Source organism: Maniola hyperantus, chromosome 2, assembly GCF_902806685.2.
Source record: "Maniola hyperantus chromosome 2, iAphHyp1.2, whole genome shotgun sequence".
NCBI lineage: Eukaryota > Metazoa > Arthropoda > Insecta > Lepidoptera > Nymphalidae > Maniola > Maniola hyperantus.
Genome location: NC_048537.1, coordinates 5,629,545 through 5,654,039, shown reverse-complemented (window position 1 = coordinate 5,654,039; position 24,495 = coordinate 5,629,545). Strand labels below are relative to the sequence as shown.

Sequence of the window (24,495 nt, the reverse complement as noted above, 5' to 3'; positions counted from 1 at the left end):
TTTTCAGTTTACCCTTTAATACTGAAAGGCGCCGATACTATAGAAGTGGCAAGCGATAGCTCATGTGTCTAAATTAGACCATATCTGGTTTATGGAAAAGATAGGTATTCTGGCCATGGCACTTCTAATAAATAAACCGTGCCTAAATACAGCCTCCGTAAAAATTTCGGTGGACCGTAATTGCAATGTAGGACAAAAATCCGTTTGCCCTTTATTTTGTACACCCACTAACAAACTTCAATTAAAAGACATTGGACTACTCTTGTGGGTGACCTTGTTAACCATTTGAAAGATTGTGCAATATAACACGAGTATTTTGTCACATATATACGCTTTCAAGCTTTATTATTCACATTATGATTGTAATTAAACCACTAATAGGTACTATTAAATGGCTTATTCAGCTCATGAAACCCACTGTATATTTTTTCGCAATTGAATTTGATTGTCTGAAACAATGAAATGACATATAACAGGTACCTAGGAAACTTCATGTTCGCGCCTTTTGATATGGTTCGAGCAGCTTTGCGTGTCTCATATTTTGCACGCTGAAGCCTGAAACGGCGCAGCGCTACGGCGACGTGTCTAATGACACTGCGGATCGTACGCTCCTTTTATCCCGCACCCCTGAAGTCTGAACTGTAATGTGACGTTTTTCATAAAGTTACAAATCGTTCAAGCGTACGCGCACGTAAAGTGTGACGTCCTGCCGAACAGTTTCCAATGTGTCACGCTGTCAATTTCAGGCTTTTTAGTTGCATATACGAAATTGTGTTGCGCAATATTTCGTTTTTAAGGGCCAATACAAACTGACAGAATAGAGCCGAGTCTTTTTGGTAACTAACAAAAGTTAGCTTAATGTACTTTGATAAACTGTTAAAATTGGTAACTATACTGAAAAGAAAACACGCAAGAGTCAAGACGCATGCCGCCGCCTGTATGTCAAAGTAAACATAGCTTAGTTTGAGTTTTATCAAGAAAGGCACCACGCCTCGGCTTTGCCGGTGGGCCTTGCACCTAAGACATTTGTTTCAGACCATCAATCCTAAATGTTCAGCTTGATAAAAAACTACATTAATAAAAAAATATGAAACGTTACAGCCAACAACGTGGCAAGACAACAATGTTCACAGCACTTCATTTCGATAAACGGCACGCAGGTGGTGATCCGTACACTGCTTAATATACACAGCAAACGGGACAGTAACGTTAGTACTGAGCTGATGATGCAAGACTTGGTTTGGGTGTTAGCAGCTCTGGCACCCAAAGGTAACTTCAAAAAATCTCATTATTTCTCAAACACCTCAACACAGATTCTGTACCTCTCGAATCTTGGGTTAATCTTAGGACGTCGAAATTCACCTGCATCATGGATGTGATGTGTCAAGACTTACCGTCAATTCGGAAAGTAGATTCAGAGGCGACACAAAACTCAACAGTTAGTCATTTCAAAATTGTCTAATTTATGCGGGAACGTTTCATTACAATAAATGGCATGGATCTGATATACTAATATCATATTAGAACCATGCATTTAGATTTTAAAATTTAAAACCAGAAGACAGAACATTACTGTTGCATTGTTTATTTATCGTAACTTCACGTATTAGTACTAAAGTATTTCTTTCGTATCCCACTGGGCATTAATTTTATTGCAGATCCAAAATTTGCAATGAAAGTAAGAATGTTGGGTTGTGTGAGGACAATGCATCTCATCCTAAAAGGGCATTTTACGGACACCAAATTAATATTTCCTTTACTGGTTATATTGAAACAACTAGCAAAAAATTGTAAGTATTTTATCCTGTAAATACGCTAATAGCTTTCAAAAACAAGTCACACCTCAATATTGCCAATTGACTGCATTACTTTAAATTCTACTTAAACATTGGTAATTCGATATTATTTTTCTTTTGCAGCTGTAACAACCTCTATTTTAATACGAGATGGAGTAATAGGTACATATGAAAGAGTATTAGTGAGCCTGGGTTGCATTCCCACTGCCCGTCTACGGCTCTGCCTCGACGCCATTGATTACTTCAGCAAAAACAGTTAAGCGTAATCACATCACTTACTTCTTTTTTTTAAACAGATATTTAATAGATCTAATCTGAAATAAAATATAGAATGAATGGCATATTTGCCTCTCTTTGAAATCTCTGAAGATTTCAAATATTAATCAGGGATAGGTAACCAGGTGATACTGTATTGTTCATAGTTTATATTTCTAATAAGAATCTATGTACATTCCGAATACATTTACAATGATAGCTTAAAATCACTGCCTCATCTACATACTGCATCGAGTCGTCATTATAGTAGGTTGTTGCATAAATTATTCCTTGTTTTCAATATCATAAAGATCATGATCTTTATTATTTTTTGGCATTACTGCGTCTCCTGTCGTAATATAAAATGTAAAAGAGAGAAGATTAGTAAATAGGTTTATATATATATATAATTTTTATAAGGCCTATAGTAATATAGTAGTAAATAAAGTAAGCTACTTATTAGTAGACCAAACAACGAACAAGGCAAAAGTTTGGCTATTCAGCGCAGAAATGCAGCCAGCCAGTATTTTCACCATTCCACGCGGCCATAATTTGTACATTAAGTAATTAGGTAAGGCTAACTACTTACTGTACTGTACTTAAATTGTATTGTAGGTAACAGTTTCGATAAAAAAAGGGAATAAACTTATGCACCGACCTAATAAAATGTATTGATCACGACAGATCGATTATAAAATACAAACACAGTGCGCACCAGCAACCGATCTATATACGATTGTTTTGTCTCTTTTGCACGTTTAATGCAATAAGTGTATGTATGTCAGTTCAGTCACACGTGGGTAACTCATACAGAGGTATGCTGCATGCAGATCGTGAAGACAGGCCTTTGTAGCGTGCTGATACGGGTGTTCGACCGATGGGATCGCTATGAAGGACGCATGAGGCTAAAGATTTGCGCACACATCCTACAGACTATGCAACATCTCTGCAATATAAGTACGTATTTTGTGTATGCACAAAACTTGAAAACACTCACATTCATCATGCATATAAAGAATTTAATAAAATTGAAATATTACACGCTTCACATAAAATATTTTGAAATAAATGAACTAAAATGAACACAAAATATGCATGACTATAAATTAAAATAAAAAATACTCAAAAATATTATATTATAAACGACGAACACAAAAAACTACTTCAGCTCAAGGCACATTGAGTCAAAGCGACGCGATGCGTCTTCATCTTCTCTCATTTTTTTTTTCAAAATGATCCTCACTAGAAATTAAAAGCAAATTATCGCTTGTTTGAAATTCTTTATTAAGTGCACATAAAAATAGAATGTACGTAATATGCGAACCTAACACCTAGAGATATTCTCTTCTAGTTAACCTGTAGTAGTGAGGATTCAAACATTAATAGAGATAAAGTTCTGTTTACTTTATAATATTTTAGAAAAGAGGCTTGCTTCGTTTTGACTCTGCCGCAATATGCCTTAAACCCTAAGTTTTTAACAATTAATTATATAGAAAATTAAATTCTAGAAGCGGGACGCCGTGCTCTGTGCATCAAAAAGCACGTACAAACACTCCACAGGTTTTGCGCTCAGTGCCCAGACGAAATTGAATTCGACGGTCTACTAGCACGAGTTTGCTCCGTCATCACTTTATGTCTGAAGCATCAAGCTTTACCAGTGCCGGCAAATAGCCCCGCCTCGTTTAATCTCAATCCTATATTGAAAGGTATATGGTAATTTAAATTTAAAATACTATGAAGTTTATTAATCATTTCAAAATTCGTCAAATGTCTTTCCCGTTTACAGGTACAAACACAACATGGCCATGTCACGAAGATGATGAAGACGGAGCAAACTCAGATTCAAAGACAATAAATTCAGACATTGAAGACGATGAACCTGATAGTGATACTGAGAACATCGACGAGTATCCAGATATTGATTTTGATAATGAAACCGAAATGAAAGCGGAAGATTTAGAGAAATCTCAAATAACAAAAAGTGGAGAAAGCTTACAAAATGCCCTTTGGATCAATCCTAATGAGAGAGAAATAGAAGACTTAAAACGGTATGTATGCTTGATTTGTACATAGGGTTAATAAACCTATCTTGACTTATTACATATTAATGTTCATTACAGGTATTACATTTATTTTAAAGAATTTGGATCCTATAATAAACAAGTTAGACTAGTAAAAAGTCGATCCAACTCACGTGGTTCCATACTAGATGATATATTTAACCCTCAAACTAGTGGGTATCGCAATCAAACATCTTCAACACTATCTCTTGCTGGAGGTATAGGAAGTACGGATTATGACACCGTTTTAGGTTTATCACAAACATATTCATTTTTGCAAGGATATCATAAAGTGCATGAAAGTACATGTAAGTATTTTTCTGTAATTTTTTTTAATTTGTCTATATAATGGTATTCTAGCACTCAGGGTTTTTGACCAACCAATTTATTTGCAGCTACCACATCTTTTTCCTCACTGAAAATTCATAAAGACATTTCAAAGTATGGTACTTTTGCATCAGTATATTCTACAATATCTTCAAGAGTTAGAAGTATAATACCTTTTGTAAAGGTAGCTTATCCGGATATGGTAGGAGGGCAAGGTTCCACTCAACCTGAGCCCTTAAATAAAATGGAGAGAGTTGCTTGCAGGTATAGTATTATCTTTCAAATTCCGTAGGATAATCAAAGTAACCGACAGCTCAACGAATTAGCAACCGATAGTCGCTATAGCAAATGTGTTCTGGAGTAGAGATCGGTTATCAGTTCATCGAGATAGAGATCATCCCGCACTGCACTTGTCGTTGTGGGGCTGGAGGTCTCCAGAATACGTCTCAACTAGCGGATATCGCTTTTGTAACAGACATGAAATTATTGATTTATCGACTCACCACTGCTACTTTATCTTGCTACTTACTCCATTGTGCTTTGTCAGTAGTTTTGTTTCTCCGACGATTCTTTTCAATATGGAATAATTAATCCCTCACAACCGTAAAAAATTGCATGATTTGAAAAATAATGGTTCTAAATTTTATCACAGGAACAAATTGCTGTCGTGTGTTGAAAGAGCGATAAACCCAGAGTCTTACATGAACGAAGTTGTTTATGATTTAGATGCTCTTAGTGCTTCTGGCACGACTACGGACTCCACGGCATCAAAAAGGTACGTTGCCAAAAAAATACTTTATCCAACCTTGTTTATCACATCAATGGTGTTTCAGATTCATTCATACAAGGTTTTCTTTCAGTTTAAGCGCAGATAACTTACTCCTCAATAACACCGATGAGCAAGAAATAACAAAAGTGAATACCTTCGCGTCCCGATTGAGTTTTGAATCAAGATTTGAATCGGGAAACCTTAGAAAAGCAATTCAGGTGATTTAAAATACACAGTTTATTGACATGCAACTAGCTTATTCCGGCATGCATTGCAATGCAACTCGCACACCACATATGTCAGAAACCTTCCCGTAAGTTCCTACAACAACTGTACAAAATTTTGACTTAATCGGATAAACGATGTGCGAACGGATAGGTAACTGACGAATAGACAGACAGAGGGGCGAACATATTTTTTACATGTAAGATAGTAAAAGTAAAGAGATGATTACTTCGCTGTTATATACATATTATTATTTAACGACCAAAATTTTATAGTAATAAGTACATTTTTTTGCTTTGACAGGTAGGTCCAAGAGAATATGAGCTAATTCTAATGCCAGACGTAAATTCTGCAAAACGACATCAATGGTTCTATTTTGAAGTGCGCAACATGCAACAGGGCCGCCCCTACGTCTTCAACATTGTAAATTGTGAGAAATCAGATAGCCAGTTCAACTTTGGCATGAAGCCTGTAATGTATTCTGTGAAGGACGCAGTTCTCGGAAAACCAGGTAATAAAATTCATACTTAATACGTTTTTGAATTTCTTTTTCTTTTTCTTTTTTAAGAACCTTGCAACTTTTAACGATTTTGTTAAAACATAAATGTTACGGTTCTATCTATACTTAATATATTTTCATTAGATAGATACAGTTCTTGCAATTCACGAAGGCTAGTGAACTTTACTTGTGGTAACGTTGTTTACATGGTCATTGCGTAAGTGTGCGTGCATGTCGGACCAATCAGTCGCGAGCAAGCGCTGTCAAACGCACACAATTTAGTGTACCTTACGTATACTGATATGACTTAAATACAAGCATGAGTCAGTGGCCTTCGTGAAATGCAAGAACTATACTTTATTTTGGATATATCTTAAAAGAGTTCCAAGATAATTCAATAGGCTAGGTCAGTGAGAAAAAATTAAGATACTACGATGATGATACGTTTTCCAAAGTTTGGTCTGGCTTTGATTGCACAGACAGATACAGACGATTGTCTGTTAAACTGCTAAAATCTCCCTAATACATTGTTATTTCTTCTAGTTTAAACACATGAATTTGTGTTTCAATTTGTATTTTCAGTAGAACTCTCTTATTTTTCAGGCTGGGTGAGAGTCGGTTCCGACATCTGCTACTACCGCAACAGCTACCACTACGCGAATCAAAAGAACAGCAAATGCTACCTGACCGTCACGTTCAACATCGAGTTCCCACACACTAACGACGTCTGCTACCTCGCCTATCATTTCCCATTTACATATTCGATGATGATCGTTAGTCACAATTTCTATTTGTTTTAAACCCTTTAATTTTGCCTAAATCCTTATTTTCGAGGATGCATGGTGAGACATGTATTTGAAACTCTCATCCCTGCGCATCCTTGCACATTATTTATGGAAAACAACCTAGAGTCCTTCAATCTATACTAATAATATTATAAATGCCAAAGTCTGTCTGTTTGTCTGTCAGTGTATCTGTCTGTCTGTCTGCTAGCTGTTCACGGCCCAACAGTTCAACAGATTTTGATAAAAGTTGGTGCAGAGTTAGCTTACATAGACTACTTTTTATCCCGAGGAATCAAAAAGTTCCCACGGAATTTAAAAAAGTTAAACCCACGCGGACGAAGGCGCGGGCATCGTCTACTTTTAAATATTCAAGAATTTGTATCACAAAATATTATGTAGACCCGTGCTCTGCAGTGAGCCGGCGATGGGTTGATCATGATGATGATGACTATAAATTTATTTTCAGACTAGGATATGGCAATGGAGCACCCAGATGCCGCCGAGCGCCTACCTCCGTGCCGAGCCTCTCTGCTATTCGCTCAACAACAATGAAGTTCCGTTGCTGACCATAACCGCGGAAGATACGCCTTCCAATCCTTTAGTGGTATGCTCTGCCTATATTTTACAATGTATGTAAAAAGTTACTCCATAAAGCTAATTGACAATTGTACATTACATTTGAGTCGAGTTGTACACGGTGAATTCTTCATAGTCAAATTACTTAAGTAGATATAATATTTTAGGATAGAGAAATAATATTCCTGACGGCTCGCGTGCACCCCGGGGAGAGCAACGCGTCGTGGGTGATGGACGGCACGTTGGGCTGCCTGCTGGCCGACACCCAGCCCGGCGCGGCGCTGCGGGCCAAGTACGTGTTCAAGATCGTGCCCATGCTCAACGTGGAGGGAGTCATCAATGGTTGGTAAGTGGATCTGACATTATTTACATGACAAGACAACATTTTTGGTGTGAGTACTGTGACCCCCCAGTAGGTGGTTGGTCGGTTCGATATTAGATGAGTCGCAGGGAGCCGCTGGAGTCAGGCGGCGTAAGACCGTGGCGTGTGGAAGTCCCTACAAGAGACCTACGTCTAGCTGTGGATCTATCGGTTAAAGATGATGATGACGACTGTGGCCTTATTTATAAGCGGGTATTTATTTAGGTACTAGCTCATGCCCGCGACTTCATCCGCGTTGATTTAGATTTTCAAGAATCCTGTGGGAACAGTTTGATTTTCCGGAATAAAAAGTAGCCTATGTCACTCTCCAGGTCTTCAAAATTCTTCTAAAAATCAGGCCAATCCGTTACTCCGTTGCGGCGTGATTGAAGGACAAACCAATTATCAAACAAACTTTCGCTTTTATAATATGGGTACCTAGTGCTTTAGGCATTGGAGTTTTCTGTCAAGAAATTTTAGTACTTACTATCCTGGAAAAGCCGACTTTTTAACTTTGACGTCTTGACATACTTAATCTCTCTCCGTTCGTGTCGGATTGCCATCCAGTTGGGTTATTATGAGAGTGAGAGAATTGACGTAGAGTTGAAGCGTTTGCGCATACACAGAGTGCACTTACCTCTGTGTATGCGCAAACGTTTACGTGCACGTATATCCCACGCAGATGGCTCATGCCTGTGGAAATTGCCCTCCCTCGTGGCCGAAATTCGATCGGAAGGATTATAAGCGGGAGATTTGATTACCCCCTGGTTTCTCAGGAATTTATTATACTCGTAGTATCTAAATCAGATGATGTCTTATTTAGTGGGAGGCTTCAACCGATGCTAGTTACTACATTTAATCTACTGGCTAAGCCATAAAGCATTTCGGATTCCGCGCAAAAACCATTTTTCTGGTTTCCATCTTAAACTGAATGGTCACTCTCACTTGATGCCAAAGGCTAATTTTTCATTGAATAGGAAAACTAAATTACTGGTGGCAGTATATGCGTAGTCAAAATCTACACTATATAATATATAATATATAATATATAATATATAATAATATTATAAAGAGGAAAACTTTGTTTGTTTGTTTGTTTGTTTGTTTGTTTGTTTGTTTGTTTGTACTGAATAGGCTCAAAAACTACTGGACCGATTTTAAAAATTCTTTCACCATTCGAAAGCTACATTATCCACGAGTAACATAGGCTATATTTTATTTTGGAAAAAAATAGGGTTCCGTAAGATATTTGGGTTTTTCGGACACAAGGTGTAAAAAATCAACCAGAAAAGTTACTTATTTTGCGTACGCTGCCTAAACTATAAAAGATAGAACCATAAAATGTTCTAATTAATTGTAGATCTTATAAATATCTACAAAAAAGTCCGCGACACACTATACCCATCTATGTCGAGTGAGGCACAGCAACCATTTTTTTATTTAAAAATCTTGAATTTTTTTTGGACTACATTTAAACGCGTTTATTTTACTCATGCTATTAATCCTTATCAAAATAAATAAATTTCATCACTAAGAACAGTTTATGGAGATAATATTTGGTCTTTGAATGATTAAAATTGGACGTTTGGTTTTGAAGTTATGGCGAAATTAAAATATTACGATTTCTGCTGCACGGCCCGTTGTATTATATAAAGAGGTAATGTCGTTAAGTTTGTTTGTAGGGGGTAATCTTTAGAACTACTGAACCGATTTTAAAAATTCTTTCACCAGTAGAAAGCTACATTATTCCTGAGTGACATAGGCTATACGGGATCTTTAAAAACCTAAATCTACGCGGGCGAAGCCGCGGGGATCAGCTAGTAATGTATAAAAAGCTAATATTGTAATTGGGTATTTGACTCCAATTTTTTTATAAGTATTATAAACTAGAATAAAAATAATGACGTAAACTGAAAAAACTAATTAAATCGATCAAATAACAAAAAAGTTATAAGCATTTAAATATTTCTGAATTAGACAGAGATAACGATACAGTAGTTTGACGTCACACTTACTAATGCCATAGTAGCTTCGTGCGGTTTCATACAAATTTTCGTTTTGCGCGAAAGGGAGAGAAGACCCTCCCACTCCAAAATTAAAATGCCTGTAACTTTGTAAATCTTTGTTGGATTTTAATATTTTTTTCAGTGTACGTCTATATTTTTATCCTAGTTTATAATAAAGTAATAATATTTATCAAATTCAAAAGTAGGCAAATACCCAATTTAAGAAAATTTTAATTGAATAAAACAATTTATTTTAATTTTATACATATTACATTTATTAACTCACTACATCACTATTCTTTAAATTCTTGAGTTCCAACTTACTATACTTAACTTATAATACGTCACATAATATAAACACTATCTTAGCTACTACACCGAATGATATGTCCAGACAATCGACAGAAAATTTTCTTAAAAAATTAAATTAATATATTTTTAAGATTATTATAAATGTTAACATCGGAGATCGGACAAATCATCTGAAGTTCGCGGAGATGAAATTTAGGTACCTATATTTCGTAGAATATTCGTTGCAATGATCGATTAGAAAGCGGAGGCAAGTCGTACAGACCGAGTCGCCAGCACCTTCATGACTATAGATTACTGTCCCAAAGAACCCTTATATCCCACCACTCGTCATCGAGTATACTAAAAATTAACAGTACTACAATACATAAATCTCATTTACATTCATAATAATAAATGACGAAGCGATATCACCCTCACAAGCAAGCACTATAAGTCTTAATATTGCTTTACATACAAAACGCTTTGAAATATTGAATAATACTTTTGGTAGTACGTAAACCTAAAAGTCACGTCTTATAAATTATCACCGTGACCGTCGAGTCGGATGCTAGTAGGCGGGGGGAGCCAGCATGCCGCTGGCGTGGACGGAATGCTCGGTGGCATCCGGCTCGGCGGTCGAGGGCACGTCTTCAGCATGGGCGTCGCGAGCTTCGTTAGTAAGGTACGCCGCGGGGTCGTCGCCCGCCATACCCTCGTCGGCCTCGTACGGGCCCTGAGTCGCTTCCTCCTTCGGTCCCTGTTCGGCCTCCTTGACGTGCGCATCGGCCGCTCGCGAGTAGTGCGAGTCGATTTGAGGTGGCGTTTTGAGCAGCGCGCCGGCCTTGAGGTGAGGAGACTGGAGGCCGTCGAGGGACGACGGTCGTAGCTTGCCGATGAGGTCATTCAGAGTGAAGTGCGTCGGGAGGTGCTCGGAGCGCGGCGGTGGCGGCGACGACGACGTGAGCGGGTGCGCCGTCGTCGTGGTCGTCATCGACAGCGGCTTCCTGCCGACCACACAAATATCGACCCTCGCGTTAGAGAGTCGCTCAAAAGTTTACGTCAGTAATGTAGTCGCTCAGACTTGCCAGACATTTGAATCAGGTCAGCCGTACATTTAGAGCAGGTAAAATTTGAAAAAAAAATAGGTAGGTGAAATGAAAAATTCAAAATTCTTTTGCGATTTATAATGAAATTGTTGGTTGGTTTAATGTAAAGTTATCCAAGAATTTTGATATTTTTTTTGTCATGATAATGCTCAACGCACGATACTTGTCTGGCAAAGACTTAAACAACTACAAAGACATAATAAAAAGAATAGAATTAAACATCGCAAGAGATACCAAGCAAAGCCCCCTTCACCCACCCACCAAATACTTTGTTAATTTTTAAGATTTACAATGTTAGACACGAAAACGACATCCAAGAATGTTATCAATAAAGTTATACGGATATCTCTGGGTGTAGGGCTCTTGTTTGGTGGTTGGGTTGGCACAGAGACCTTATCCCGCGGGCCAGCGCGCCAAACTCGAATATTAACTAGATTGTGATGTTAGACAACAGGAACTACTGAACAAAAATCTAATAACTACACACCCACTATACCGTGTTAAACAAAATGTCGTCATATGGACATGTTTTAAAGAAGTGAAAAACATTAAGGCGGTGCACAAAATGGATCAATCAGAGAACGCGCGGCTAGTCGGGGAGTGGGCCTCCGGAGATGGTTGGCATCTCACCTGGCATTACCCCTGCGCCGAGGAGACGGGGATGGAGCCGTAGTTGTAGTAGTAGCAGCGCGTCTGCTCGCAGATGAAGTCCTTGATCTCGCCGCAGTGCTGCGGCTCCCAGTGAAACGATGGCGCCTTAAGCGACACGCAGCCATTGGTCATCACGTGCTCAGTTCTGGAAAACAGACTACTTCTTATGTTATACTATTTCAGATATCCAAAAAAAAATTGTTATTGCTGCAGTTTAGAAGAAATGCAAAGTTCAATTTACGGCGACACAAGACATATAGTCACCTATTCCTATAGCCTAATAGAAATTATACAGAACATGGCTTGAAGCGGGGCTCGGGATAGGCTGCTTTTGGTCCATCATTTAAAAAAAACTCTTTGATTTTCCACGGGGTTTTTAAAAAACCTAAACCCACGTAGACTATACTTGCAAACATCATCTACTTAATGCCGAGATAGCTTGCATTCTGGAGACTAAAGTACTTTTTTATCTTGGAAAGTAAAAGAGTTCTCACGCGATTTTGAAAAATCTAAATTTCAAATCATCTATTAATAACTAGCTGAACCGCCCCGGCTTCGCTCGGGTAGAGTTTAGACAATTGAGTTAAAGGTTGAATAAAAATTTTCTCTCCGTAAGAACCTTCCTCGTACTTCAAGGAATATGATTAAAAAAAGAATTAGCGAAATCGGTTCAGCGGTTCTCGAGATTTAGGATGACCAACACATTTGGTGATTCATTTTTATATTATAGATATAAAATTATACGTACCCATGCCTCGCGGTGCGTTGGGGTGCTGTACTGCCCTGAGGAACGTCCAGGGGGTCCATACTGTCATCGGCGTGTTGGCTCGGCGCGTCGAGGGTCATGCCGCGCCGCATGTAGTTGAAGGTCGCGTTGAATGGAAGCCCCGTGCTCATCCACAAGTACATGTCCGTACCGAGATTGTTACCCGACGTCCAAAAGTCGTATTTATTGTAGCCTGTGATAACAAAATTCAATGATTTAGGTGTTTATTTATATTCTTGCAAATCTCCACATCCACATAAATGAATACCGCTGGATCCACCCAGTTTCATAATTTGCATATATTATGAAAAAAAGAACCAAGCCCAAAAAGTGCGTCATTAAAAAAAAATTATAGCTCGTGTGTATAATAAGTTAAGCTTAATACATGACCTAAGTACTTAGTCCATTTTTATACCATGTAAAAATGTATTATTGAACACTAACAGCCGTACTCAAAGTCGCTTATCGTTACTTAAGATTGAGTTAAAACGAGACAGATTTATGTGAGAGATATAGCTCTGTCACGTTTTCACTAAACTTAAGTAACGATTAAGTGACTCTGAGTACAGCTGTAAAAGATATACTAAGTATTTAAAGTCTTACCTGCATTCGTTAGATACGTCGTTATTGAGTCAGCCTTTTCCTTCGTTTCGAACGATGCCAGCTGCAGTCCTAATGATCTGAAAGTAAAAACACAAAATATTAAAGAAGAACCTATCAACGAATTCAGAAAATATTAAAGAAATAGATACCAATCTTATGAAATTAGAAAAATCAGGAGCTTTAAATAAATATATGTAAGTAAACGAATCGCAAAGAGTCGCTAGATTCAGGCGGCGTAGCATATCACGTAGAAGTCCCTAGAAGAAACTTATGTCCAGTAGTGGACGTCTTTCAGTTGATGACGATGACGAAATAGAAGCCTATGTAATATACTATTAAATAAATAAAGCTAATGCTCGAATATAATATTCATAGATGCATCTTTTAGATTCAGTGTAAAACTAGACCCTGATCGAACTTCTTACTTAATTATCAGTTACTTCATACTGGACTGGGTATTTACAAACTTGAAATGCCGGATCAGTTGATACGATTTGAGCTAACCACCACGGTTGCGGGTAATAGTAACATAATATAAGGTCCATAGAACTACATCGCGAAGCCAGTTTATCGAGGTGCAATTTATCCGCTAAACACTCGCTTTGGCCTTGCCCCGACCAGTCCACATTCCACGGCACTCCAGGACTCTTAAGAGATTAAAAACCTCGACGAAGTCCCGTATGCACCGATGAACTCCCATGTTTAGTTACAACATTTTTATAACGATCACGTCTTCAAGATTTCAAATCCTGATTGTGACTTCCTTCATTTGTAAACCGTTTCTTTTGTCTCGTCAAAACATGTTGATTTTAAAACACAAAATAACGGCTAGCAAAGAATTCAATTAAGTAGTTTCAATAATACCTAACTAACTGATGATGATGATAACTAACGAATTAGATGATGCCCGCGACTTAAGTCCTGTGGAAAGTCTTTGATTTTCCGGGACAAAAAGTGGCCTAAGTCCATCCCAGGGATGCATACTGTCTCTGTACCAAATTTTGACAAAGTCGGTTGAACGGGTGGACCAGTGGCGGATTTGCCCTAAGGTCCAGTAGGCCCGGGCCTAGGGCGGCTAGCAAAAAAAATTGCGCCTGCTGCGCTTGCGCTCCTATTTATCATTGGATTGTATACCGTGAAATATTGACCGTGAAAAGATAGCATACAGACAGACATACTTTCGCATTTATAATAATTTAATTAAGTACCTATGGATTTTTCTCCTCTCACATTCCCACCATTTTTAAATTACTGAATTATTGACCACCCAAATTCAAAAACTTACAATTCTAAGCATAGCACAATGAATAATATTAGCATTGGCAATAATTATAATAAGAAATTCAGGCTACTTTTTCCATAAATTATACACTGCTTTCATTGCAAGAAATAAGTATGTTTCAACTTCTCAATTCCTAGCACGTAAAAACTGCTCGCGCCGAATTAAAAACTCATAAATTGTACTCGCATTGAATTAATTATACAGCATTGTGTAGCAGTTGTTTTTCCCATTGAGGTATCTTTGACACATCGACATATTTTAGCACCATAACTGTATCGTAGTTTTTTTTAATAGAGTCTCATCAACATTTAAATGTATGTGTACCAGCTATTTTAAAAACATTTCTTGGATTTAGACTGATATTGAACAAATATTGTAGGTACAGATTAAATAGTATTTTTCCATGTTTTATTCTGAAATAAATCTCTATTTAGAGATAAGCATTTCCAATGTAACTTAATTTATTACTACTATGTAACTACAATTTTGCTACTTACATGAAAAATAAAAATAAATAAAATAAACAAATAAATATGTTACATCCAATCCATCAGCCTGTTTGCGTCCACTGCTGGACATCCAAGCCTTTCCAAGAGCGCGCCACCAATAAATATGTTATAATATCCCGCTAATTACATAACGTGAAGAAAATTGACCTTCTCAGGGAATACAAATAAAATTCTTGTTTCTTTAGAACCTCTCCCACTAGCAAGAGTCACTGGTAGAGATTTCTATAAAGATAAGTGCTTCCCCGTCCATATTTATTTGTTCATAATACTACAATTTTTTTGTAATAAATAAAAAATTCAAACCGTGCTAATCAAATACTCGGCATTAGGACGTTAGACGTATTGTTGCAATTTAACTACACCAAAAATGGTACTGCAAAGTTAAATCATTTTAAGGGCAAGATAAACAAGTAATCCACAAAGTCGATGACACGACTGAGGTGAAAGAAATGCGAATAACCTTGATGTTTTTACAGTTAGTCAACTTTTATCACGACAATATCAAACGAAACACCACGACACACAGTTTCCATTAGCCACGGTATAGGAAGTGGCTCACGAGGCATGACAGTTCGTCACGCCACCTGTTCCCTTAATGCGGTTATACCCATTAGCCAATTTGCCTCATTTTTTTCTCCCACATAGTATAACGCTTCTTACATGACGTGCCCTTAATCGATTCTGCCATCCACACTGATATTTCACCTGTCACCTGGCGACGGTCAAAGCCCAGCCATTCATAGTCAGTATCAATATCATCATGTCACGTACTCCTTCCGGGAAATTGGCATGTGAGTTGTGAGCTAAATCTGTATGGATAAAAAATCCCCTATGGTCTACTGAAAGTAAAAATTAAGTACCAATATCCCCTAAAGGTATCAAGTTTTTTATCAAAATTCACTGGTTAGTTCCAAAATAACAATATCAATATACCTACTCACTTGAGTCATTTCGGATTATCAATAAAATTTATAGACTTGGTACATAGGGAGTAACAATAGACACTGTAAATATATAGGTCGTGACGGAGTCGCAATAGGAGGACATCGTGACCGAGCATCGAGGCGACTGACCCTTTAGTCGTTTGAGCGTGCACGCCGCAAAATCGGAACCGCAACAAGCATCGGATTCACTTCTTTCTATTCCTAATGGGCTATTTGCACTAGAAAATGAGACGCTGCATCTGAATAAATATTTTTTTATAAAAGGATAGGTATGGTTAAACCCTGACCACTTTTTTACTCGTAAGTAATTATTACTCGTCGAAATATTAGAATTTGCACACCAGTGGACTTCAAAAGATGGGATGGAACTTCGATTAAAAGCATATTCGATTAGTTAAACAATCTTCTGTTCCAACATAATTACCTATATTATAACGTGTAAAATATTAAATACAAAATAAATCGTGCCATTTTAAATCAATAAAAGTGGATTGCAATTGAAAAGTAAACCTATTTTATATAGTGCACTAAACGTTTGTTATTGTGGTTGTTTATTAAGCTTCAGTAACGCAGGAACCGTGGGAGCTGCGCCACAATAAAACCTCGAGCCCTTTGTGCGTATTAAACAGCAGGAATGGCTTGCGGAAGTAGCTAAAGGTGGCGATATTGTTCTCCAGTTTTCCCAGAACCACTAACGGTAATGCAAATGTCCCCTGCACTTCCTGGTCGCTCGTGGACCCTCAAAGCGCCTAGCAACGCTTGTTAACGCCCGGCCGAGCTCTCTTATGGCAGGACAAGAGTAAAGATAAGCTGGATAAGCATTCCTAGTCACGATGTAACTATTATATCCAGCGAATGCGCCGGGAGAAATATGATACGACTCGCAACTGAAGTATGGGGTGTGTCATTGTTAAGTACCTCGATGGGCGATTCGATACGACGTAATGTTAGGCGTTGAGAAATATCGTACCTGCAATACTGATAAGCGAGGAAATAGTTGAGCTCTGGACTGTAGGGGTTCATTCTGGATATAAAGTACTGCACTCCGTCCAGTTGTATGGTTGTTATCCTTTGGGCTGTAACAATGAAAAGAATTTATGTAATTTTACTTCTATACTTTTTTGTACTACGTAATCAGGGTAAGTTAACTTTTTTATTTTTTATTTAACAGGAAAACTTACAGCTAATATGAAAAAATGAATAGGTAAAAACAGAAGAAGATTAAAGCTAATGACAAGTTTTCACAGATAGAATAAACATAAGAATAACAAAAAAACTCGACTGGGGGAGAGAAAATTCAGGGAATAGTAATTTAAAAAAAAACGAGAAACGAGATCTGGCCAACGAGTTATTTAACTGAAGTGTAGTTATACAAGATACTAGTAAAAAAAACTGCAAAAGTACACCAAACTCTACCTACAAAACGTTTCATTAGAGCGCATCTAACAATTTTATTTTTTGACGTACACTATACACATTGCCGTTTTGGAAGTCAATTTTTGAGAAGAAAACCATACTTATTTACAAATCTGCTCTGATCCCGAGAGAAGATATATTTTGGTAAAAGTAGACTATGGTCAATTCTGTCAAAGTCTTTAGACAACGCCGCCGACACATCGTCTCCCAATCCGCACATGGCCAGCGTGGTAGACTATGGTTGGTTATGAGTTATAACTTAAATTGAAATTTTAAAGCTTCTAGAATCTTTTCGCTTTTAAGAAGTAATAAATTGATCTGAATTTCCATGTGAAAGTCTGGAAGTGCCTATTTATTATTCATAGATTTTCCAACATGCTATTGAAGCCCCTGTAATATTCTAATGGCTACATAATGTTCAATTCCCATAAATCCTTACTACACAGCCATCGTGAATATTATTCAAATATTATCATAACACGACCGTTTCGATTTCCGGTACTACATTTTTTGTTGTTCACGACTTTGACTAACTAGCTATCATCATAACTTTAACACTAAGGTGTCAAACCAAAAAAAAATTTGTTGAGAAATCAGATATCCACGATTACTGATATACATATAGGTACATATATATTAGATTATTAAAGACACAAATAAGCATATATTTTGGTCGTCGGGATCGTAGATTTTTTATTGCAAGATAGCCTTGCGCTGCGCTTGAATCTATATACTTATATAAAATGAACAGGTGACTGACTGATTGATCTATCAACGCACAGCTCAACTACTGGACGTATCGGGCTGAAATTTGGCATACAGATAGCTGTTATGACGTAGACATCCGCTAAGAAAGGGTTTTTGAAAATTCAACCCCTAAAAGGATAAAATAGGGGTTTGAAATTTGTGAAGTCTACGCGGACGAAGTTGCAGAAATAAGCTAGTGCTCAATAAAAAGCAATGATGACGTCTAGATTGCTAGAGGTCGCATGCCTAGAAAATGCCTATTTACTTTTGCCTTAAAGGTATTTAGATTTCATGTGGTAGGAAACACAAAAACTTTTCAGGTCTTAGGTCATAGATTAGAGTGAATGTAGAACTCCGTCGGAGGTGGAATCGAGGTCTAAAAGTTAGGTAGGTACACTGCGGTATTATGAAAACAATCCTGTATATAGTAGAATCCTGTATATAGTAGAACCTACACTGCACATACTTATGTGTTCAGTGAACCCGTATGCTATTCATAATATTATTGTCTTGAATAAATGCAGCCAGCCATCGCTTTGACTACAATGAACGATGCTCTTAACAAAGATAAATATGACCACAAGATGTTGCGCCTGCGCTTCATTCATCACATAATGCGACGACGCATCAACAATCAAGACTCTTCCAGTTTTTTATTCTTTGCAAGAGCATGCCTTTAACCTTAAGCGAGCTCGACAGTCAAACCTGCTGCGCGATTGGGGGAGAATGATAGCTACAATGTCACGATCACAATCACCTCTGGTTGGTTGACGCTCGCGCACTATTGGCTACAATGCATTGCTGCAACAAGAATCGCACAAATCATCCAATCAGAACAATTGACATTCTAATAATGATTGATGCATCTCGAAATCAACCTACTGGATTGACTAAGTTTTCTAGTCGTTAACCTTAACGTGAAAGTGTTCGGCATCGAAGCCTGGATCCTCCGAATTGGAGGCCAAAGTCTTTAACTACAAGGCTCGAACTCCCTGGCGCTGTGATAAGCACTGAGGTCTCATTAGTGGGAGGTCCCGGGTTCGATTCCTGGCAGGGGTTTGGAATTGATTTCTAAATTTCTGGTCTGGTCTGGTGGGAGGCTTAGACCGTGGCTAGTTACCACCTTACCGGTAAAGCCGTACCGCCAAGCGATTTAGCTTTCCGGTATGATGCCGTGTAGAAACCAAGGGGCATGGGTTTAATAAAAACTGCCATACCCCTTCCAGGTTAGCCCGCTTCCATCTTAGACTGCATCATCACTTACCACCAGGTGAGATTAAGATTAAGACTAGGAGGTCAAGGGCTAACTTGAATAAAAAAAGGCTATCAATGCTTTTACCATCTATGTACATGCTACATCCATACTAATATTATCAATGTGAAAGTAGTGGTTGTCTGTCTGTCCGTCTGCTATTAACTTTCACGGCCCATCCGTTTAACCGATTTTGACGAAATTTGTTACGGAGTTAGCTTGCATCCCGAGGAAGGACATAGACTTTTTATCCTGGACTTATTTTAAAGAGTTCGTAACGTAAATCCACGTGGAATAAGTGACGGGCATCATTATTTTTTATAGGGATAGCGAGCAAACAAGCAGGTGGGTCACCTGATGTTAAGTGATTATCGCTGCTCATGAACATTTGCAGCACCAGAGGAACTGCCGATGCGATCATGAAGAGAATAATATTTTTTTTACAAAAATGGATAGTTATCGATTCATCGGACATGTTGTGGTAACACCTCCATTACGATATTACGTGCCCAATTAAATTCATTGAACATCCCTGACGCTGTTGTGGTCAACCGCAAGTTACCACATTCAGTTCTACGCGACGCCCTGCTTTGCAGTTTGGTGGCGCGACGTGTGAGCTTCCAAGGCGGTTAAGCGGTTTGACGTCCAGGAGCTGCCAAAGGCGGCTCGCATAACTTCGTTTTGTTTATACTGTTTACCTATACGAAACGAACTTAAAAGAAATAATGATAAGTATACTGTAATCTTTACAGTATATCAATTTCAACGGTATTTCAAATTACATTAGGCTGAGCTCAAGTTGTTATAAAAATTACTCGGCTCTACTTCACTTTATTTGCGCTAACCCAAACCAGTTCCTTGTATTTTATCCTGAGAGGGCTAAGATCTATAGAGCGTAGTCCTACCCTCCTACTTTTTTATTCTGTAAATGAGCAGAATCATCTTCATAACATATCTACCTATTTTATAGAATGCCTATACTTCGTATTAATAACGAATTGTTGTGGAATGCCTATAGTTCACGTGTACGTTGAAGCTGCTATATCAGAATCCTATACGCAAGTGCCAAAAACAACTCAATCGGTTGAACGATACGCGAACGCATAGGCAAAGAACAGACAGAAAAACATTAATCTAACTGTGAGTGCTGTGAGTTTGCACTGAAGAAAAACTTAGGTACATAAAAACATGTTGATAACTCCGTTTTCTGTTAATTTATCGAACTGTGTTTGCATTGCCATATAAATTGTGAAGAGAAATTTGTTAGGCCTTTTTTAGAGTTTTAAAATAATTAACAAATAATTTACCCGATTTTCTGCAGTGCGAACGTAATTTCAACCATAATATGTATAAGATATGGCATTTTCATTTTAAAAATCTGCTTTATAGAGTAGGTATCTACTTCTCAATTGATGTGGTAGGCAGTACGTTTGTGCCGATATAAATTGCACACTACTTTACCAGCGCTGCGAGCTATAAATGAAATTAACGCATCCTGTATTAACGTACCCTGTCGATACATAATGGATGCGGAAAACGCTTTGCACCTATCCCATTTGCATACTGCTGTGTAGCGACATCATTAAGACAAGCTAATAGATAACCGCAGAGGGACTTGATTAATATCTCGGGAAGAATGTCGAAGAACAGATAATAAACGCTGATAATAATAAATTAATAACACTTCATAAATAGAAAGTAATTTCAATATGCCAGCTGTACAAAACTAATGACTTCGCAAAATGTTCCCTCTACACGTCCCGTTACGGTTTGATCTATAATTTGATCAAGTTTATAAATTATTTAGTGTAGGCAAATGTAAGGAATAACGGCAAAAATTAATATTCAATCTATCTGTATAATCTAATCTAATCCAAAGTGATGACTTTGGCGGGGAGGGACAATGCACGCACAACAGACGTTGAAGTGCGGAAACCAGCCCAGAGACAAGAAAGGAAGAAAAATCTTTTTTTCTTAAAGATTTATTTAACAACGTTATTTTTCAAAAATTGTATGGTTATTTGTGAAAAATTACAACATGTTGCTTTCGATAAGTACTTAACTAATCGAAAATTCATGATTTTAAGTTTACAGATAGATTGATTATTCTTATTATTAACTTCGGTCTAGATATAATATTATATAAGTACTCCAACTAAATTGGTACCAAATTGTTAACATATTAGATAAAAGTTCAAATTTCGCGGTTCGATTTATTTTTCTTCTAAAATATTTTTTTATAGTATTTTTTGGCATCCCCTAATTTCCCACATTACCTATGCTCAATATACTTAACAAAGGTAGCTTTTTGTTTAGAGTTAATGGAATTGCATATCTCATTCGCCAGGTTTTACTCGTCTGCATCATGGTCCCGCCGGAATCCATGCATAATGCAACCTCATGCATAAACAATGTCGCGCATTTCTGGTGTGTTATTCTTTTTGTGTTTCATGACCACTTTTCTGACGCAATATTTCTCTTTATTTTATTGTTACGATGTAAGTGAATGTCTACTTATACTCGTATATAAAATTTATAGGGTGTACCTACATAGTTAAAACTTAAGGGTGTAAATTTTCAACATGACATTTTAACAATTAAGGGCATGTCAGTACGCCATCATTATAATCATAATCATTTATTTATTTTGCTCAGATATGGTAGGTACATGTATATTATTTACATGGGGTCTTAAAAATTAGGTTATTAGTCACATATCCTGCTCATTATCATGATCCATGTATCCATTGTGATAATATGGGTATATACAATATACATACGTAAATGCATTATAGGACTGAGTCATGATTATCTTGTGGATATCCACTGTTGAACATAGGCCTTTCCTAATGAGCGCAACCATACCCGGACCTCGGTCATCAGCCTTCCTCAGACAGAACAGATTATCATGATGAATTTGGTTACTATGTTTTAACAAGTCTTATCAAATAATTCAAATTAATTAAAGTCTTTTACATCCTTCTAATAAACAGGCGAACAAGCGATAAAAAATTCGTAATGAAAAGACATTTTGTATGTATTATTTTTGATCCTAAGTAGCCTCCAGCATATTTTACATATTACAATATAAATAATTATAAAATTATTTATTGCAAAGATCGTAAAGTCGTATCATCTACTTCACAGTAATGAGCGTCATAAAAATATATCGTTAGAAAATCGTTATACAGTGATGAGAGTGCTTTGTGACGGTTTTTATCACACTCCTTGTTACCAAATGTGGAGTTTATTACGGTGTGATGGAACCTATTTTGTCGTGGCGGATGATGTGTGGTGATACTGGTTTTGACGTATGAGGGGAGTGAAGCCAAGAGGCAGGTCACGTCGCAGGCGGTGTGAGGCGCATACTGATGCGACGCGCCGCCTCCAGGACACGTAGTACACACTCAGGACAAACCAAGAATCCCATCCCAATATAAATCTGTAGACCCACTGCAATTTGCCAATTTCTTTTACAAGACCTAACGCGGTTCATTGCGGGGTTAATCGAGAATTCCATCCGAACTCGACAACACACCATTTGTATTGAAAAATTGCTCTCATACCAAGCACAGTACCTATTTGAGCAAAAAAGGTCAGCAAGGCAAAGGCAATTTTTAAATAAAAATTTAAAAAATCTTTCTATGGTGACTCTAAATTAGCGTCCGACCGAAGGTCGATTTCTGGTCGAAGCCAAAGCCGAAGCCGATTAATCAGCTATAGCTTCAACCGTCGACTGAAGCCGGAGCGTTTCATAATCCGTTCAAGATAGGCTAAAACTCAATAAATAATGTATTTTCTAAAGTATAATTTATGTTTTTTTTTTTAAAGAATATTAGCCTTTTTTTAAATGACTAATATTCCCCTTTCCTCTCCAATTAAGCGTCAAGCTTGTGCTAGGAGTAGGTACGACAGTAGTGCAACGGGCGGGGTTTGAACCGTCGAGCTTTCGGTTTTCAGTCCACTCCTATACCGGTTGAGCTATTGAGGCTCTAAATGTTGACTGTTGTCTTGTTCAACTTTCGAAATAATGTCAATGATAATATTTATTTACTTAAAAGTAATTTAAGCTTGTTAAAAACCTTTGGCTTCAGCTAAAACTTCGGTTTGTTTTGACTAAAGTCTAAGGTTACACCGAAGATAGTTTTTCCGAAGATGAAATTCATGTGCACCTAGCCTTACAAGTCAGAACTATACACTTTTTAGGGTTCCGTACCTCAAAAGGAAAACTAAACCCTTATGAGATCACTTCGTTTTCTGTCTGTCTGACTGTCTGACTCTCTGTCTGTCTGACTGTCTGACTCTCTGTCTGTCTGTCTGTCCGTCTGTCGTGTCTGTCAAGAAAACCTATAGGGTACTTCCCGTTGACCTAGAATCATGAAATTTGGCAGCTAGGTAACTAATAGGTACGTCTTATAGCACAAGTAAAGGAAAAAATCCGAAAACTGTGAATTTATCGTTATATCATAAGAAAAAAAATGTGTTCATGAACAAATAATCAGCATATCCATTTTTAAAATTTTCAAAGTAAGTAACTATACTAAGTGGGGTATCATAGTATGAAAGGGCTTTACCTGTACATCCAAAACAGTTAATAATACAGTTAATAAGTAATATTTTTTGATTTATCGCGCAAAATGTCGAAAATGTACGACTGTACGGAATATGGAACCCTTGGTGCGTGAGTCTGACTTGCACTTGGCCGCTTTTTTATCGGGTGAGTGCACTCGACATCGTCGTGTGGATATCCGCCCGCTCATCCTCGACACCGGACGCGCTGCCGCGTCGCTAACGGACCCTTGCCCAAACCCAAAAGTTACTTCGCGAGTGACGCATCACGAAACGTCGTGCGAACTAGCCATTACTGGCCATTCATAGTTACGATTTTAGGCTGCGCGTAATGGTCTAATGTCACGTGTGACTTGAATTTTTAGAATTTTTGTACTTCACCCACTACACGGCTGCTATGCATATTTATCCCCTTTTTTATCGCTTATCGGGTACTTATCACTGATAAATTATCTAAAACCTCAAAGTACCTACTATATCTTAGTATGATCCATCAAGTTCTTTCTATTTATCTTTTGAAATGTTGGACAATAAATTGAAGCATTTCCTACAAAATGGTGAGAAGACTATTACTAAATATCTATCTACTTATTATTAAATATCTAACTATTATGAAAGAAGTTTTTCTAGGACTCAGATACAACAGATCGGATTTTAAGTTCCGGCGTTGAACTACAAGTTAAATGCCGCTCAAAATTCA

The 24,495-nt window shown here is 37.6% G+C and overlaps 2 protein-coding genes across 14 annotated transcripts in view; one reads left to right on the top strand and one right to left on the bottom strand.

Annotated features, from left to right (window-relative positions):
- LOC117993521 (cytosolic carboxypeptidase 1-like) overlaps positions 1 to 24,495 on the top strand; it is a 101,996-nt gene that overhangs the window by 18,367 nt on the left and 59,134 nt on the right. For all 10 annotated transcript variants that reach the window (XM_069503017.1, XM_034981325.2, XM_069503016.1 and 7 more), the window contains 14 exons: positions 1,102 to 1,269; positions 1,659 to 1,790; positions 1,920 to 2,051; positions 2,865 to 3,008; positions 3,560 to 3,757; positions 3,838 to 4,099; positions 4,172 to 4,419; positions 4,507 to 4,702; positions 5,091 to 5,213; positions 5,299 to 5,425; positions 5,736 to 5,943; positions 6,535 to 6,704; positions 7,183 to 7,320; positions 7,460 to 7,638. In XM_069503017.1, the coding sequence (XP_069359118.1) occupies positions 1,102 to 1,269; positions 1,659 to 1,790; positions 1,920 to 2,051; positions 2,865 to 3,008; positions 3,560 to 3,757; positions 3,838 to 4,099; positions 4,172 to 4,419; positions 4,507 to 4,702; positions 5,091 to 5,213; positions 5,299 to 5,425; positions 5,736 to 5,943; positions 6,535 to 6,704; positions 7,183 to 7,320; positions 7,460 to 7,638 (2,425 nt within the window). The remainder of the gene's footprint in view (positions 1 to 1,101; positions 1,270 to 1,658; positions 1,791 to 1,919; positions 2,052 to 2,864; positions 3,009 to 3,559; positions 3,758 to 3,837; positions 4,100 to 4,171; positions 4,420 to 4,506; positions 4,703 to 5,090; positions 5,214 to 5,298; positions 5,426 to 5,735; positions 5,944 to 6,534; positions 6,705 to 7,182; positions 7,321 to 7,459; positions 7,639 to 24,495) is intronic.
- The window catches only part of nw (narrow), a 34,571-nt gene continuing 20,154 nt past the window's right edge, over positions 10,079 to 24,495 (bottom strand). Inside the window, exons 2-6 of one of the 4 annotated variants that reach the window (XM_034981366.2) lie at positions 16,782 to 16,887; positions 13,077 to 13,153; positions 12,456 to 12,666; positions 11,697 to 11,864; positions 10,079 to 10,954 (exon numbers count right to left, since the gene is read on the bottom strand). In XM_034981366.2, coding sequence (XP_034837257.1) covers positions 10,519 to 10,954; positions 11,697 to 11,864; positions 12,456 to 12,666; positions 13,077 to 13,153; positions 16,782 to 16,887 — 998 coding nt within the window. In that variant the 3' untranslated portion in view covers positions 10,079 to 10,518. Of the gene's footprint in view, positions 10,955 to 11,686; positions 11,865 to 12,455; positions 12,667 to 13,076; positions 13,154 to 16,781; positions 16,888 to 24,495 lie in introns of all 4 variants that reach the window. The other 3 variants (XM_034981371.2, XM_034981379.2, XM_034981387.2) reach the window with 3 other exon arrangements.